This window comes from Macadamia integrifolia, chromosome 11, assembly GCF_013358625.1.
Source record: "Macadamia integrifolia cultivar HAES 741 chromosome 11, SCU_Mint_v3, whole genome shotgun sequence".
Classification (NCBI taxonomy): Eukaryota; Viridiplantae; Streptophyta; class Magnoliopsida; order Proteales; family Proteaceae; genus Macadamia; species Macadamia integrifolia.
Genome location: NC_056567.1, coordinates 7,371,046 through 7,389,630, shown reverse-complemented (window position 1 = coordinate 7,389,630; position 18,585 = coordinate 7,371,046). Strand labels below are relative to the sequence as shown.

General features: G+C 36.8%; 2 protein-coding genes across 4 annotated transcripts; both read left to right on the top strand.

Annotated features, from left to right (window-relative positions):
* Positions 1-2,082: 2,082 nt before the first annotated feature.
* On the top strand, positions 2,083-10,637 carry LOC122093279 (protease Do-like 5, chloroplastic). 3 transcript variants are annotated; one of them, XM_042663565.1, is made up of 8 exons: positions 2,083-2,409; positions 3,254-3,400; positions 3,811-3,873; positions 4,010-4,099; positions 4,657-4,779; positions 6,390-6,477; positions 9,260-9,334; positions 10,225-10,637. In XM_042663565.1, the coding sequence occupies exons 1-8, from the start codon at positions 2,149-2,151 to the stop codon at positions 10,329-10,331; spliced, it is 954 nt and encodes a 317-aa protein (XP_042519499.1). In that variant the 5' UTR covers positions 2,083-2,148; the 3' UTR covers positions 10,332-10,637. The 3 variants fall into 3 exon arrangements, with proteins under 3 accessions (XP_042519499.1, XP_042519500.1, XP_042519501.1); XM_042663566.1 differs by lacking the exons at positions 9,260-9,334; positions 10,225-10,637 and adding an exon at positions 7,751-8,812; XM_042663567.1 differs by lacking the exons at positions 3,811-3,873; positions 4,010-4,099.
* A 3,121-nt stretch (positions 10,638-13,758) lies between these two features.
* LOC122094179 (probable glutathione S-transferase parA) lies at positions 13,759-14,795 on the top strand. Its single transcript, XM_042664902.1, has 2 exons — positions 13,759-14,118; positions 14,208-14,795. Exons 1-2 carry the CDS (start codon positions 13,801-13,803, stop codon positions 14,550-14,552), a joined length of 663 nt encoding a protein of 220 aa, XP_042520836.1. The 5' UTR covers positions 13,759-13,800; the 3' UTR covers positions 14,553-14,795.
* Positions 14,796-18,585: the final 3,790 nt, after the last annotated feature.

The following is an 18,585-nucleotide window of genomic DNA, read 5'->3' as shown; positions in this document are numbered from 1 at the left end:
CCGCAGGCTTTCCAATTCTCATTTATTCTCTGCCTTGACTTCTAAAGCTGGCTTTCCGCGGTCTGCTATTACCTAAGACCTCACTCTTAGGTTTACTGCTTAGCTCTCGTCGTTTTTCCGTACCTGACTAGGTTTTTTCTTTCGAACTTCGATCTAGTTTTGTAACTCAAATAGCTAATAGCTGAGAACTCCCTAGCTTTGGTTCAAACCTCCGAAAATAATATATGGGTTTATTGATTTCTCCATAAACCCCATTTTTTCCAATTAACCTTGCTCGAAAACCATTCTTGGTCTTGAAGCTCCACCAAAATGAAAGTTTAAAGTGGGGATTTCTGGAACAGCCTAGCCAATCTGGTTGATCTTGCAGTCCAAGTCCAGCTTAGCCAGCCCAATGTCTTGAAGCAAGACCTCGGCCTAATACTTGCCCAATTTTAGGGTCATCGCTGATGTTGGGCTTATGTTTCAACTTGGGATGAGTTTGTCTTTGTATATTTGAATTTAATTAGAAGTCTTTACCAAAAATAAAAATAAAAGAGTAAGGGAGGGGGACGAAATTACGCGTATGGGGGTAAGGTGGTTATTTCATCCTTCCTATGTTTGGTTGGTTGCAAGCTCCAACACATCCTGCCAGCTTTGAAAATATCAGTTATTGAAGATTTGAAAAGCTTAAGAAACAAGGACAAATCACCATCATAAAATAATTGATTTGCAATTTTTTTTTTTAATAAATTTGGACCATTGGATGAAATTTTGACTCGTAAAATACCCCGAGAAAATTGAGAAATTAAATATTTACAATTTTTTACCATAAGGGGAGAGAGGTTGGATCTAATGTGGTTACTAGTACGTAGCAAATCAGTTACTCATGCTAGATGATGTTCATGATAAATTTTAAAATTCACTTGTTTTTTTTTGTTTTTGGAAGAAGATAGGGGTGAGAACATGGTTTTAAGTATCTCCGATACCGATACGATACCCTTCGATACGTATCTTAAATTTAGTCGATCGATACGATACACACCGATACGATACATTGAATTTTTTAAATCATTTTGTATCGATATATATCCTTCAATACATACCGATATGCATCAATACACCACTAATACACATTGATACGATACGACTCTATGAGAAATATAAAATTGAGGTAAAATGTACGTTTCGATATGTATTAGTACGTATCGGTGAGTATCGGTATGTATTGATCGGTACATATCGGTATATATCAGCACGTATCGGTGAGTATCGATACGTATCGGCGCTACGGTCATATAATGGCTAATATGGGTAATTTTCAGAAAAAAAGATTTTTTAAAGGGTTTTTGTTTCAAAGTTGCTGTCAGCCATATTTCTCTCTAACTAAAGTGGAAATCAAGGTTGGGATCAAGGATTTTACATTTATGGGACAACTACAGACCTTGAATTCTTGGTACGATACCCTCAATTTAGTGTTTATGCATAATACATGTTATCAATAGCTTTTTTTAACAAATTCTTTATGCAAAAGTGTTTAAAAAAATGTTTCCTATCCATTTATGTGTGTATCTTTAGCGTATCTTAGTGTATCTCCGATACGATACGATACCCTCCGATACGTATCTTAATTTTGACCGATCAATACGGTGATCGATACATATACTTTAATCCTTGGGTGGGAAGGTGGTTGTTGATTTGTTGTCGACTAAGCTAAGCCCAATCAATAAGCACCTTTCGCATGGTGGTGGCTGTCAGAGCAGTAGAGAGTTGGTCTAAGTCCCAAGGAGAGGTTGCTCGTTCAACTCTCCCCCTATTGAATGTTAGACATCGTGTATTCCCCCACTACCCAAGCCTCCCATCCTCGAGTTGGGATGCCGCCCATGTTGCCTTTGGGTTGCCATCCTAGTTGGCATATGGGCCTTGATAAGACGTAAAAAAAAAAAAAAAAAAGTAAGCCCAACCGTGCAAAGCCAGGGCCAAACATTTTGATTTTGGATGTTCAGACTTCAATTGGGCCGGCCCATTCTCAGAAGGCCGACTGGCCCACCATAATCCTGTCCATACAGCCAGATTCCACTAGTATGCACTGCCTCGGCTGGTTAAGATAATGAAAATTGAAAAAGCTTTTCCTGTTTAGCGAAGAACTTCGAAGTTCAAATTTGATTAGAAATGGTGGCTTTGAGTTCTCTGCAATCGCTTACTTCTCTAATTCTGATGAACTCTTACTCTTCTTCTTCTTCTTCTTCTCCTTCTCCGTCAACGTCTTCTCCCAAGGCCTTTCTTACGAGGCGAAAATCGATATTCTTTGCTTCCTCTGTTCTGGGTTCTTTTCTCCATTTCTATACTGACCCAGCACCTTCGTTTCAGTTCGCAAGGGCCGAAGAGGATGAATTTGAGCAAGAAGAAGAACATGTTGTTCAGTTATTCCAGGTTCCTTCTTCTCCTTCTGCAATACCCATTTCATTTCTGGAAAGTTGGAAACGCAATTTTGTTTTATTTTCTCCTCTTTCCTTGCTTTCAATTTCATAGTCTCAAGTTAAACTCCTTTTTTTTTTTTTTTTTAATCGTGGTTTATACTAATTCATAAGATTTTTAGTTTTTCTTGTAATTGGATTGGAATTACGGTTGAATGATTATGTTCTATGAACATGGTAGCTGAACTCTACTTTGGGCTTTTGTAGGGAGTTCCCTGTCATTAGCTAAATGTATCCCTTGGAACACTTGAGGAAAGGGAAAGAAAATGTCTTTTTGCTAGACTTGGAATCCTGTTAGTAAGATAGCTAATAGGCTTTTGGGTTTTCTAGTGAATCTCACGGACAATTTAAATGCCTTTTTGCTCTTTTTTGGGTTCATTTTCTCGGAGTATTTCAGTGATTTACGTTTTGGTTCCTACCTGCATTTTTAGTCCTGAGCATCATTTGGGAAATACTTATAGGTCTCAAATTATTGAAAGAAAACTGTTCTGATTCTAGTGCTTAGCTGTTAGACTTAACATTGTTAATAATCTTGTGTTCTGTTTATTTTTTTATTAGATGATAATTCTACAACATGCAGACAAAAGTAGAACCTTTGATGATGAATCAAGAATAGCTTAAGTTGTTTGCAGAAATGAGATGTCTTGTTATTGATATGAAATGAAAAAAGGAGTTAGAAAGACAATTTTGAGCATATTTCATGTCTCGATCTCCCCCTCTCTATGTGCGTGTCTGTGCAAATTTGGTACAAGTGTGTGTAATTTTATGATAAATAAGCATCTTCTGTTTAATGATTTCAGGAAACATCACCATCAGTGGTTTTCATTAAAGACCTTGAACTAGTGAAGAACCCCAAGGGTACAAATGAAATCATGTCAACTGAAGATGGAAGTGCAAAAGTAGAAGGGACAGGTTCTGGCTTCATTTGGGATAAGACTGGGCATATTGTAGGCAATTTTTACTTATAATCACATGTTAGGATTTCATAATAGATAATGGTTTTTGGGAAAAACAAATTTTTATGTTACGCATTGCAATGGTTACCTTTCTGATATATTTATCTTAAAATGCAAAGAGTGGCTAGCTTTATTTGCTTCTTCTGTTTTTGTTCGTTTAAACGTGCTGTTTTCTCAACCGCTTTTTGCTCACGGAAAATGTAACAAGTTCAGTTTTGGTGAATTTAACACTTTTCTGTCAGATTTTGTTTTGGTTAACACCCCATTCCAATTCAGATATGACTTCTAGGATCTTCAGTTGTTCACAGATGCATAGTTTTGATTTCCATTTTTTTTATTTTTTTAAATTTTTGTCGAAGCACCTAGAATTCTTTCCAAGCCCAAAATCCTCTGTATTTCAGGTCACCAATTATCATGTTGTAGCTAAATTGGCTACGGATACAAGTGGGCTACAGCGTTGTGAGGTCAGTTTGTGCTTTTTATTTAATTTTCTGTTTTCTACCAGAAAATGATCTATTGGAGCTGGACTTTTCTAAGTCAACTTATCGTGTCATCATGACTTTTTTAAAATGAACATATATATTTGTGCTCTTCCTTAAGGTGGTTCTCGTGGATGCCAATGGCAGCAATTTTACCAAGGAAGGCAAAATCATTGGTTTTGATCCAGCATACGATCTGGCTGTTCTGAAGGTACAGAAGTCAAGTTCCTATCACTTTCGAATGAACATTACAATGGCAGCTGCTTAGTAAATAGTAACCCGTGGATGAAACACACTCTTTTCCTTTTTCTGGTAATAAGTACAGTGAGTCTAATTCACTTGTAAATGTTAAACTGATCTATCTTTTGTGACTGGATCTTCCTGACTTCAACTAGAATAAATCCCCTATTAATAGATTGATTTCCCGAGTAAAATTCAGATTATGTGTATTGCACATGTATTTTTGTATGCTTTCCTGCATTAACTCTTTAGATATATGTGACTATTTGAATCTTCGTATTTAAGTATTTAACACAGTAAAGGACCAGTTCTCCTTGAAGTTGGATGTGTGGCTCTTCTGATTTTCATTTATGGAAAAAAGAATATGAGCCAATATTCTCATTTAAATATATGTCATTTATGGAGTAACATTGCTTTTCTGCTCTAAAGCTGGAGTCGGGATGCTGCCAAAAATATTCATGTTTCCAGGCTAATAATTGATTCCAGATGAATTTAATTAGCTGATGCCTATTCTGTGCTTGCTTGCAGGTCGATATGGAAGGGAATGAGCTAATACCGGCGATTCTTGGAACATCTAATGATTTACATGTGGGGCAGAGCTGCTTTGCCATTGGGAATCCTTATGGATATGAGAACACTCTAACAACGGGGGTAGTCTTCCATAAACTCTGATTGTTATTTGATCTTACTAGATGCTAAAGGTGCTTCACTGTTTGCAAATTATTATCATACCTTCCCGACTTTGAACTAATTTTGGGGACAACTATTTCCTTAATCTCAGGTTGGTTCTTGCTGATTTCATTTCATTGTATGTTTACTTTTTGAAATGCATTATTGATCAATACTTGTATCACTCCAGTATACCTGTTTGGAAGTTTTCTTGAGAACACTAGTTGTGGATTATATGGAATTCATTGGATGTTTATTTTTGGAAATGCACTATTGATCAATACTCATACCGCTATACCTGTTTGGCTGTTTTCTTGTGAACCTATGCACTAAATTAGAATTCATTACTTTAAAACAAAATCTGGTTTATCCTTGAGGTCGATTGAAGTCTGGATCAAGAATACCATTGACCATTTAGGCGATAGGCATGTATTACTCTCATACCCCCTAGTTTATGTGGTAGGTTGAGAATTTCATTTACAGATTACCAGTTGCAATCTTGAACCTCAGCTCTGGTTCTGTAGTTTCTTTTTCTAAATAGTTCTATAAAACATATGAGTAGTGAATAAATAATTTCCTCCGGTATTCCAATTTGGTAGATTAAAATTTGAACTGAGCCTTGTTGACTTTGCTGAGATTTGTGAACTACATAATTAAGTTTACAAACATGGGATTAAAATGAAAGGTTGTCACTGGATTTTTGAAGCCTCTGAATGATGAAAGTAAACATCCTACTGACCCAGGAGACGACTGACAATAGACAGGAAACATGGAAACACAAACCCCACCTGTTAATTCAGAACATGCTTGGAATATTACTAGGATATATTTTGCAGCTGAGACGGTAGGATCATATAACAACTTTCAGGTCCCCAAGGGTACCGTTCACTTGGCAACCAATACGCCACGATTAAGAGGTAATGAGTTCAACTCTCCTTGAGGCCTACCTATCAGAAACAAAACTGGGTACAGGGACCTCCATCATGTGGAAAGAAAGATCTGTTTCCTATCCCTAGTTTACTTAGAAAAATGTAAAGAGATTAATTTGTTATTAGCATGAGTATTGGGGGGGGGGGGGCTTGATGCACATTAGGATATGGGGCTTCCATGGACATAAGACACTGCCTATGTTTGATGCAACATGGACATTTGCTGCAAATTGTTGATAGAGATTTCAATATTTATAGGATTTGGTACATCTTCAATGAAAAGTAGCAACCTCAACTTATTTGAATAATATATAATCTCAGTCAATAGATTGCAATCTTGAAATATTGTAATACAGTTTGAGACACTGAAATCTGATAAAAATGGAGAAATTTCTCTAGACTCTGCCAGGCTGGTATCCGCCAGGAAATGTTTTCCTTCATACTCGTTGTACTTTTTATAAATGTTGTTCTCAAGTTTGCTTGGACTCCAGAGAGTATGTAATCTCAGTTTTAGCATTTTCTGAAGTTTAATTGAAATCCATGTTTATTGTAAATAAATGGTTTGGATTGTCCCATGTCAACATCTGAATGGCTGGGAGAATATCACCTGTCCTAAGAAGATGCTGTGCAGCATCTAACACCATATATTTGATAATAGTGCAGGTAGTCAGTGGGTTAGGCAGGGAGATACCCTCACCTAATGGGAAAGCTATTAGAGGAGCCATACAAACGGATGCTGCTATTAATTCAGGTGAAGTTTAATTTTCTGTGTTATATTAGCTGATACCAATTAATGATTTTCATAAACCTGCAGTTCTGTTCCCTGCTTTACCATATCTCAGACATCTTCATCAGTGAGAATATTGTAGTAGAAAGGATTACTAAACTATTGATTTAGTTTTATTAGCTATTTGCACAAGTATTTGATTGACCAATGAGTGAAAAAAAATTAGGCTCTGTTTGGTTGCAAGGGAAGTGAAGTGAAATTAATTTGGCAGCACTGTTTGGTTGGATGTCAAAATGTATGTTTTGCAATGATTCTCGACGTTTAAAATTACATATATTTCTTTTCTCTAGTTGTGTGTATGGTTCTTCATTTTTTGTAATAATTTTTATATTCTTTACCAAAAAGAAGGAAATGACTAATTAATTAAATAAATAAATAATAAAATAATTAATTAAATAAGGATTTAGAGTTTTTCTCGACGTTTAAAATAACATATTTTTCTTTTCTCTAGTTGTGTGTATGGTTCTTCATTTTTTTTGTAAATTCTTTACCAAAAAGAAAATTTACTTAGTTTTAACCAACCAGACCTATCCACATTTTAATGAATGGCCCACCATTATCTTCTGCTAGATTTTAACCCTTGTTAAATTATCAGATCAGGATAACCTCAATGCATTTTGTAGAAGCCCCTCTTTACAGAGATCATCCATGACCCCTTTGCAAGTATCCATATAGGGACTGATACCATGGCCTAGCACATTTCAAGAAGGATCTCAGTAGTTTCTTGCCAATATCACACATAGCCCAAGAATCAACGCTATATAGGTTTTGACATTTGGAGACAGTCCCTAATCTGACATCTCAAAGAAGAGTTTCGTTGGCTTCACCCAATAATTTCTCCTTACATAATCCATATATGAGTGAGGTGTGAGTTAATACATTCAGTATAAGACCCAGCTTAACATCTTATTGCCCTTGCCACTTCAATTCTAGCCATGCACAAACCAGAAAAAAACTATGTTATATGTAGTCAGATTCGGTCTTAAACCAAAACGCAGCATTTCCCTAAGTAACAAATGATTTTGTAAGTCCAGTGATTGGGATTCGGCCCTTTTTCTCGCATCTGCAGGAGCTTTTGTTGGGCTTCACTAATTCTATAACCCCTTGATCAGGGTATTATAAGTAATGACTGCAGTGGCAAAATGACAACCCTGAATTTCATTGAGCATCTGGCGGGCAACATAACTTTGATGGGTTTCACAGTAACAGCTCATGATTATGTTCAGTGTTGCTGCAGACTCTCGCTCAGCTCAGACCTGCACACAACTGATAAGAAAGGGTTGACTGGAAGGGGGCTCCGATGCCTAAGTCAGTAATGGAGTTAAAAGGAAGAAAGAACAAGGTAGAGTTCAGTGTATTCTGGTTGCCCTTACATGCGATTTAGCTATCTCTCCCCTTTTATACTGGTCGGTTCTTATGGCCATTGGAGGACTAGTCACTATCCCTTCTGACGTGGACCAGAATGCTATTGGTGGGCTCTGCTCCATCTCAGCTGAGGTGGACGATCTCATAACAGTTAATCTCACCATGGTTACTTTTAGATATTATAACTGCTAACCGGAACATGGTTGGGTTATTTACGGTTATGGTCAGTCACAGTTAGCCTATGGAAAAAGAGAGAATCTAGAGGACACGTGGTCGATGGGGATGAGCATTGTAGGTGTGTCGCCTGGTCGATGGGGATGATATGCCCTAGTCAAGTCGGTGGGGACCTGTCTTAGTCTGGGGGGACGACCAGATGCTAAAGGATAAGGACGACAAGTTCTTAGCCGACCAGGTATAATCAGGAAAGTAGTTGACTCGTGGTTGATGCATGTGTCTCTTTCTCATTGGTCAGTGCTATTTTGGTATGTTATTCAGTGTCAGTAAATTTGGTGAAACTCTGAACTTCTAATAAAATTATACATCGAAAAACATGACTCAAGTCAGCTAGCTCTAACAAAATAAAACCACATTACAAGAAGTAACAAAGGGCTTGAAGTTCGTCTTCGGCAATTTATGAAGGACAGAGATGGCTTCATCAATCTTGCCAGATTTACAGTAGGGGTCAATGAAATTGTCAGTGCCTGCTCCTTCAGGTTCGTCCGTGAAAATCTAATGGACAGAAACAGAACTGTAGGAATGCTACTGCTTTGATTAAAACATCCATAGTAAAGATGCTTACTGTCTGCTCTTGATTCAACACACTTTCACTCTAGTGAACGAGTAGATATTGCTACTTCCTCTCGACCCATAGTAATCTTAGTTGATTAGATCATTGAATTGTTTCTTTCTCTTGAACTTTTGAAATAAATGAGAAGTTGTGGTTGTGCTTTTTTTTTTTTTTTTTTTTGCTAAGAATCAGAAAATGAATTATATTACTAAAGAATCAAAAAAATGAGAGAGAAAACAAAAAGCCATTGAGCCACTCTTCCACATTCGGCATTGCCATCAGCAGAAAGAAAGCCCAATCAAAACAAAAGAATTATGAAAGCTATGGTTTTCATGTACAATGTAAAATGCACTTTTGGAGCAACCAGACGCCCAAAACAGTTTCCCCTGGGAAGTAAATTTCACTTTACATAAAATATTTGCATTGCCCATGCCACCAAATGGAGCCCTTGGATTGTTTCAATGTATTTTGCCATTTTTCATCCACTCAATGGGATAGCCCTTGGTCAGTTCTAGACTGAGCCCCATGCACCTTGTGAGAACATTTCATATTCTGCACTTATTCCAGGTCCTGATAGATTGAAATCTGTAACAGGAAACTCAGGTGGGCCGTTGATCGACTCATATGGTCATGTCATTGGAGTTAACACAGCCACTTTTACTCGCAAAGGTAATGTAAAGCTTTCCACATTCTTTCATGTTTTTCTTTCTATACCTGTATGTCCTCTTGTATTAGTTTCTGCATTCTTTAAGATTAGTTACTTAGAAGGGAATTTTTATAACCCTGAAAAAAAGCAAGAAGAATGCAATGGCCCAATGATACAACAAGCAATGTTGTCAATAATGTGGCCAGGACATGCCATTTTATGTTTATGATGTAAAAATTGAGTCAAAAAATGGAAGTATGAAACATGATATTGCACACTTTTTGAGGTCTCAGGATATTAGAGCAAAAACATTGTTCTATACCGTCATCAATTTGAGTTATTGGGGAAAAATAGATATTTATGTTTATACTGACAATAATAGAGTTGTAATGCTGGAATCCTTTCAAACTTGGATTATCTGCTCAGTGAAAATCCAAGAAAGTGAAGCTTTTTTAATTATTATGCATATCGTCAATTGCAATAGAAATTTTATGTGTATTAACTCTCTCTTACCGCTCTGTGGGGGGGTGGGGGGTGGGTGAGGTTTCCCCCATGGTCAGCTACTGTGCCGTTAAAGGTTACCAAGTACAAGTTGTAAACAATGCCAATAATGACAATAAAATTATAACACATTGCTCTGTCGCTCAGTCCCCTACGATGGCAGAAGGCCATCCGAAGGTCTTCGATTGTCAGGGGGCTCTGAACCATAAAAATTTTCCACTGAAATTGAGTACTACAACTTTTCTATTACATATGTACTAATAGCGTGTTTTCTTTGTTCCCTTGTGCCATTTACCTGTTTGCTTCTCTACATGAAATTGTAGGATGAAATTAGTTCAATTAAACACCTAATAGTAAGCAGGGTCCCAAAATTCACCATTCTATCCGGATCTCAATTTCTCTTATTACACAGGGACAGGAATATCATCTGGTGTCAACTTTGCTATACCAATTGATACCGTTGTGAAGATTGTTCCTTACCTTGTTGTGTATGGAACACCTTATACTGATAGGTATTGACACAAGTCTTTCAATTGCCGAATAAAAGCTTAGCTTGGTGCATTTTTGTCATGTCTTCTGGAGGTGATGACTGCTGATGATGATAAAACAGAGAGGTTTAAAGTCCATATCTGTGCTTTTGTAACTAGATATCTTTAATTCATTCTAACCTTCAATGGAGAAATTAATCAAATTCATACCAGGAAGGCAGAAAGCAGTGGAATTAAGATTCTTGGTCATCTTAATGGCATATGTAGGCTGTGTTTCGCATTCTAGGCTGATAATGCATTCAAAAAAGTTATACAAAATGGCTCACTATTTATTTAATGCATATTTTTCATGTCATCTTTTCAACCTCATATTTTGTGGGTCCCACGTACCCCCACACCTTGAAGATCTCAACTCTAAATCATAGTTGAAGAGAATGAACTATACAACTATACTTCAACTTGAAATTATATGGTAGACTTTGAAATTGAGGGTGTGTTTGATGTGATTTCTTAGAATGCATCACTGTGGCCACTTCTTAGATTGAAAGTAGGCATGCTATACTGTGGGGATTTTCTATGCACTCATAGGGCACCTCTTAGGATGTGTTTGGTTACATAATTCGTTGGAGAGTCTTTCAACAGAAAAGCAATTCTATTTTTTTTAAATCGTTTGGTTGTTTTTTGAGTTGATTCTACATAGAAATAGTAGTTCATTTGAAACACCTTGTAAAGATAAATGTGGTTCATCTCAGAATTAATGTAAATAGCAAAACTCATATGTGACACACATGATCCTACATGATCCTACCCCTCATATATATAGTCCAAGGTAAGTGGTGATTCAAAAGAATCACAAAAATCAGGATTCCTATCTTCTTCCTCCCATGGAAACTCAAGACCGTTAACGACCAACAGTCCTTGCTCTTCCATGGCTTTTTTGTTGCACGTCCGATTTGGAGTTGCAGCTTAACTAAACAGTTTTCAGGTAGGTTTATGTAGCAGATTTATGGGTAACCAAACAATTTTCAAGAAAATCTTAAAAATAAATACGTTTCAATAGAAAACTCTCTTTATGGATTCATTGCGAAATCAGAAATAAAACTTAAATGAATTATGTAACCAAACACATCCTTAATTTTTAGGCAATTTTATCATAACCTCAATCAAATAATTCATTTTTTCCAAAATAAATTTTCTTCATATTGTTAATGGTATTAATTATAATATCAGAAAATTAAAGTTTAAGATCAAACACAAATATGGACAAATTTTCCAAATAAGGTTTTGATTGATGAGGATTGTTTAAATACTACACGGTGAGTAATCACAAAAATGCATCTATCATCCACACACGGGGCTATTATTTTCCTAAATATTTCGTTGGCTGGTCGTAGAAGGCAAATCATTATGTTAAATCTGCAACACATGCAAAATGATATTTACAACATAACAATTCACTCAGCCTTTAAATTTGATTCATTTGTAGGACTTATCATCTCCTATCTATCTATAAAATTTTGTTGTAATTCAAGTTTTGTTCATAGAAAAAATATAAATCTAATATTAGTAAAAAGTAAATATAAGAATCAAAATTATGGGTGGTATAATGAATGAAATAAATACAAGTTGGCATATGATTGAATTTGATCGTTATCGAATTTGAGACATTTATCCATGAGGAATGTACCTACCCATACAGTTGGAAGTTACCTTGGCATGTGGCAAAAATTAGTTGGGATGTGTTGTTAAGCTTGACAGTCTGCCCGTGCTATCACATTTTTTGTCATCAAATAAAATATTTTAGTAGTCAAAATGAAATTTGGAATTAAAAAAAAAAAAGGTACTAAACGATGGCTATATTAAGAACTTTTATAAAAGAAGTCGAAGAGATCGGTGTTTGATCGACTAATCCTTGCATTAGCACAGGGGTCAATGAGAGTGCATGCAAAAGTATCACATATTGATGAAATTTTTACGTCACAAGAAGTGGGGTGGTTATTTGGTACACTCCTATATTTGAGAGCAGAACCATGTGACCAAAAACGCATCCTTTTTTCCATATATAATAATAAGAACAACAACCTAACTGAATAGTAGATCAATACGCCCTTAAATAATTACCATTGCGTAGCTTAATAGGGACTGAATTTTAGGCACACCTTTAACCTTTGTTTAGTCCAATCCATGCTTCCCAAGTGGTAGAAGATGTTTCTGAAATATGTGGTACTACAGAGAGGGTGCATGGGACGAGGGACGAGGGACGAGGGACGAGGGACGAGGAAGGGGGAGGGGGGAGGGGGGAGGGGGGTGGGGGGAATAATACATGGTATTTTGTGAGTGTATATTGAATTGAAATGTGAAATATAACTAAGCATTTAAGAGTATTTTTTTTTTCTAACCAAGGGTATCTAGGCCTTGGGCTTGACTAGTCCCGTGGGCCCATATTGACTACACAACATTATGGACATAGTCATACCAGAATTGAATGAGAATCATTCAACTTTCATTGTAAGCAATGAAAAGCATAACAGTGAGTGACCCCAAGGAGGTTAAGAGGAATTGAGTTCATAACCACACGCTTCACAAGGCGAAGGTCCCTTATCAACTCGACTACCCCCTTGGGGTCTGAGGCAAACAATCAAGAGCATAATTGCTACATCACTCTTCCAAATGATCTAAACCCACAAGGCATGTTGATATGATTTCTCTAAATACTTATAGGGGATATGTGTCTATCTTTCTCTCCCTCCCATTGGAAAAATCTCACATGCCCCCTCCCATTCCAGCCCTCCCATTGGTTGAGCCACTAGCTCCAAAAAAGCCAACGACATACCTGACATAGAAAAAGATTGCTACGCTGTTCTTATATAGATTTCTTCACACCACTCTCACATAATAAACAGCGGTGTCACATTGACACTCTCTTTTCTATTTTGACCATGTATGGACCCAATATAAATGATACCATTTTCCAACCCCTTATTGGTGTTACGTACAAATTTCTTTTCACCTTGTAGGAAACCCTCCCTCTATTTATTTTTACCATTGGATTCCAAGACATAAAATGAAGTGTGGATTTGTAAATTAGTTTTTCAAGCATGGAGAATCTGTAACAGCAGATATCATGTAGGTTCTTCTGAATGGATCTTGTTTACCCATTGATATACCATTTGAAGCCTTGGAATTAAAAGTATGGGGCGCGGTTTTTACACCAACAATGAGCCTATCAAGATTCTCAATCAGTGAACGGTGATGCGGATTGAAACAAGGGAATCACAAAATAATATGAATGGCAGCAGCCAGTGAAATTGAATCTATTCCACCCCTGCCCCTGGGATCCCATTTCCTCCTTGGAACTTGGCTGACCAAGTATTTAGACGTTGACTAATTGATCCCCCGATGATCCTCACGACTCTTAGAAGTATATATACTTCCCTCGGGCTATGCTTATTGAGTCATTCTTTTCTCTTGCGATTGGAGCTCTGCTTGTATCTGCAAAAATGGCAGAGGAGGTTGTTCTCTTGAGCTTCTGGCCCAGCTACTATGGGATGAGGGTGAGTATTGCCTTGGAAGAGAAGGGCATCAACTACGAGCTCAAGGAAGAAGCAGTGAACGGAGGCAAGAGCCCTTTGCTGCTGAAGATGAATCCAATTCACAAAAAGCTCCCTGTTTTGATTCATAATGGGAGACCCATCTGTGAATCTCTCATCATACTTGAATATATTGACCAAATTTGGAATCACAGATCTCCCTTGTTGCCCTCTGATCCTTACCAGCGTTCACAGGTCAGGTTCTGGGCTGATTATGTCGACGACAAGGTTGGTCCTCTCTCTCTCTCTCTCTCTCTCTCTCTCTCTCTCTCTCTCTCTCTCTCTCTCTGTGATCTAATGGGTTTTGACTGTGGTAGGTTTACCCCTCTGGAAGAAGGATATGGATGAGCAAGGGAGAAGAACAAGAAGCAGCTAAGGAGGAGTTCATGGAGGGATTGAAAGTGTTAGAAGGAGAGCTTGGAGAGAAGGCCTACTTTGGGGGTGAGACCATGGGCTTCATTGATGTTAGCCTGGTTCCCATGTCTAGCTGGTTTTATGCATTAGAGACTTGTGCAAATTTCAACATAGAAGCAGAGTGCCCAAAATTAATGAATTGGGTAAAGAGATGTATGGAGAAGGAAAGTGTTTCCAAGTCCCTTCCAGATCCACATAAGGTCAATGACCTTGTTCTGGAAATCCGGAAGTGGGAGGGGTTAGACTAGAATCTCCTTATGTTCCTTATAAACAGAAAAGGGAAGAGGAGAATTGTGTTCGGGTTGTGTGATCTCCATGTTCTGATCTGTGATGGCCTTGTTTATGCCTTAAATTGTAGTAAGAGAAATATGTTATTAGTGGATTAGGGCATTGCATTTTTATCTGAGAATGAGAATATTTCTTTTCAGCATTTCATCAAACAGTTCATGTACAGTGATTTGCCATATCTATTACGTATTATGTTTGAGCTAGGTTTGGTGTTCTACTAAGAAATAGGGAGAGTAACTCATTAATGAGTTCTTTCTTGTTTTGGTAGAAAGTAAATCTACTGAGCAATGCGGATTACACTCCTGCTATCCGTATCGAGAGGAACAGACAAACAAGGATGAAAAAGAATCCAGAGTCTGTATGGTTCTTGTTATTAGAAGCCTAAATGAAGTTGGGTTTCATTCTCCGATTGAGATGAACCATCATTTCAGATTTTCAAGTCTTACAAAATTGTTTAGAGTCTTGCTTTTTTTCTCATGTTAGTAGATCTTTGAATGTTGTTGCCCACTGTTTCGAAATGGGCAGTTGATCACCCTAATCGGAAGTCCCCATTTCCGGAGGATATTCTAAATCTTGTAATACAACTTTCTCCTTTTGAATGTTCAATAAATTCTCCCCTTTTGCGAGTCTTTAACCAAAAAAAAAACAGACCCATCTTTTTTTGCCACCTTCACCCTTTCTAGTAATACCTTTGTAGATGCTTCACCATCTTAATTTGCCTGAGATAAGATACAGTGAATAATGAGAATGAAGGAGAAAGACCATCCAGAAAATTTTTCCCCTCATCCGTGAAAGCAGTGACAGCTAAACATAAATTTTTAATTGGTGGTGGAGTATCAGTCACAGGGTGAAAAAAATATGTTATGATGTCTTGAATATATAAAAACTTAATTTGTATAAACCCTTTGAAAGAAACACAAAATTACAATGACCGGAAACAGGAAAAACCAGTATTGATTAATCAAATACCAATAATAGTGGGAATTAATTCATGAATAGAACAAAATTCACAAATTCTGAAAATTGAGCACTTGGTACAAGAATGAAGAATAATATCAAGACCTGTATCTTGGTTTGATGTGAATCCATTATTATGGAATTGATCACAACCAGAGTAGTAATTATGCATTTAGATTGATTTAGATCTTTATATATATGGGGGCCCGGTTCAATTTCCTCATTTCATATACTAATCTGGAATGAATTTAGGGAGGCCTTAAGCATGGTTCACCAAGAGAAAAAAAATTCCATCTTGACTTTTAATCATCAATTTCATTCATCAGAATTAATATGATTAGTGTAACCCTAAGGGGGTTGCTCAGCTAGCAAATATCAATACTTCAAAATTAAGAGGTCATGAGTTCAACTTTCCTTGGGACCTACCTAAAATAAATAATATAGAAAAAGAAATCAATAGCTAGGATGTATTTATTTGAACGACGTCTCTTTCTCTTGTTCTATACCCCTTCCCAACATATGGCTACACAATGCAAGTTTTTGCCTTTTTTTCCCTTCTTTTTCGTGTATATGAAAGTCATATTTTGAGTATAAAGATGAGGTAGAATGAAAAGAAAAGGAAGTTTGGTAAATATTAACTTGATGTGTTTCAACTCAACAGATGTATTATTTAAGATTATTAGATCCCACAGTTGAATGGGCTCTTCTTATAAAATTACCAACAATCTCAAGTACTATCTTAAAAACCTAATCCATACAAATCGAGTAATATTGTTTTATTTATTTAATTCGTTTGTACCTTACATTATTATCTTTTTCTGGTAAACCCTACATTACTATCAATGCCACATAATAAAATACCACACGTGCACGTTTATTAACACATATACATACATATATATTGGGTAAGATAATGACTTTTTATATTGAAAACGGTATATTTGTATCCATCTTTTTACGTAATCCACTTGTCCCTAACTGTTAATACTAATTACTTTAATTGAATGATCAATCAATTGGATCTTAATTGAATAAAATTTGGATGAACCAACTAACCAAGTTCCCCGATTTCCTTCAAGCAAGATATTATGGTTTGCATGTATATACGGCTATTTGAGACAGCATCAGAATTATTCACACGATCATTTATTTGCCACATGTTGCACTCTCCTACCGCACTATAGATCGTATAGCACACCCCCACGCTACAGAGTATCCGGATCCCAAATGCCTCCCTCGGTTTATCTGCTTGCTCCATCATTTTTCTCAATTAGTGGGCGGGTAGGTCTTGACAAAATTTGGGGGGGGGGGGTTTCCTTTGTTCTTCATTGATTACTTCTTCAATTTTTATTCTTCCAATTATTGTATTCTATTTTTCAATATTCCACCACCAAATATTCCTCTTCTTCATCTTTTATTTAGACTCTCTCCTAATTTTTTCAGCGGTGGCTGAAAAATGGGGACAGTCCAAATGTGACTTTCTCTCTCTCCCCTCCCCCCCCCTCCTCTCTTCCCCCTATTAGCTGTGATCGTGATGGCCACAGTGAATGGGGACAGAGAAGTTTCTCATGGGTGGTGTGTGTAAGTGGGAGAGAGAAAGTCTCTCATGGGTCACAAGTGGGTGGGTAGAGGATCCCAACATTTATCTCTATTAAAATGAACAAGGCAAGGAGAGGTGTTCAAAGTTCAAATCGCAATTACAAGTGGGTCGGCAATGGGGTCCTCCACCACGCTTACATTTACATCATCAGGTATTCATACCGAGAATCTTGTTTATTTTTATTTTTTTCTCAAAATCAAAATGAAAATTTATTTATTTTTGGCAGTCCTTTTCTAACCTTTGGTGCTGATTCTATTGTGAGCAAGGTTCTCAAACAGATTTATCTCTCTCTCTCTCTCTCTCTTTTTCTTTTTTCTAAATTAATTTTATTATGATTTTATCCTTAAATCATACATGTGGATCAGGATCAGGATCAGAATTAGATCAAGATTGAAGACCAGTCAAGATCAATATCATTTTGATTCAGTTGATACTACTAAGGCTACGTTTGATAGTCATTCAGTTCCAGAAACAACTTATTGTGTCAAAAACAAAATTTTCAACTCCTTTGTCAAAATTCCATTAACAAAAAAAAAAAAAAAAAAAAAGACACCAAACACTTTATTCAATTTTTTTGTTCCCATAAAATGGAACATTTATCTAGATGACTATCAAATGCAACCTAACCGTTCCATTCCATTCCATTTTTTAGAACCATGATTGTGAGAAATTAAAAGGAGCAACTCTGCTTTGCTTCCTTTTGATTCTAGCAAATTGGTCAGCCAATCTGATGGGAATGGACCAAATTTTTATTTTTATTTTTTTTCTTATCAAAAAAGGAAAGGAGCAATTTTTTCGTGATTGAATCTACTTTAGCAAGACATTCTCTTGGTTGGTTACTATTAAGACTTACATTTGATTTTCACTCTTTCAAAAGTAAATGAATAAAGAATCTGATTAGATTCATCTCTGAGGATTGTTACGGGTTTTTGTCATACCTTCAATCAATAGTGGAGACTCTTCCACAAGGCCCAGCCACGATTCCATAGAGCAATGGAGGTAGTCAAAGTTAAATTAGTAAATATAAAAAAAGAGAGGAAGAACGCTGTCCATTGTTTCCCACGCCTAGAATCAGCCTCCGTTTTGAGGGGAGAGGGGCGCAATTTCACAAATCCCCTGAAAGCAAGGAGTGTGTGTGAACGTGAAAAACACTAGACGGACAGTGTTTTTCTCCCATAAATTTTTTTTAGAAAATAGATAGAAGAAATAGATTCAAGCACACTTTCATCTATCTTGCGATCTCTACCCTCGAAGGGTGATCTAGAATTCATGACTATTGAATGTTTAGGATATGATGTGGATTTGCCACATGTTAAATTTTAAATTAAGATTCAATGTCTCTTCTCATATGTAATTCCCTTCCACATGGTCTAAATCCATTGAGCCCCATAGGTTGCCAAGACACAGAAGAAGCTGAGGGGGGTATTTCTTCAATC

Bases quoted from the DNA above. Each gene is read 5' to 3' on its own strand.
- LOC122093279 (XM_042663565.1), top strand. From the start codon at position 2,149: ATGGTGGCTTTGAGTTCTCTGCAATCGCTTACTTCTCTAATTCTGATG. The intron at 3,874-4,009 runs GTCAGTTTGTGC...CTCTTCCTTAAG, and splicing joins GTGGGCTACAGCGTTGTGAG to GTGGTTCTCGTGGATGCCAA. The intron at 9,335-10,224 runs GTAATGTAAAGC...CTTATTACACAG, and splicing joins AGCCACTTTTACTCGCAAAG to GGACAGGAATATCATCTGGT.
- LOC122094179 (XM_042664902.1), top strand. From the start codon at position 13,801: ATGGCAGAGGAGGTTGTTCTCTTGAGCTTCTGGCCCAGCTACTATGGG. The intron at 14,119-14,207 runs GTTGGTCCTCTC...TGACTGTGGTAG, and splicing joins CTGATTATGTCGACGACAAG to GTTTACCCCTCTGGAAGAAG.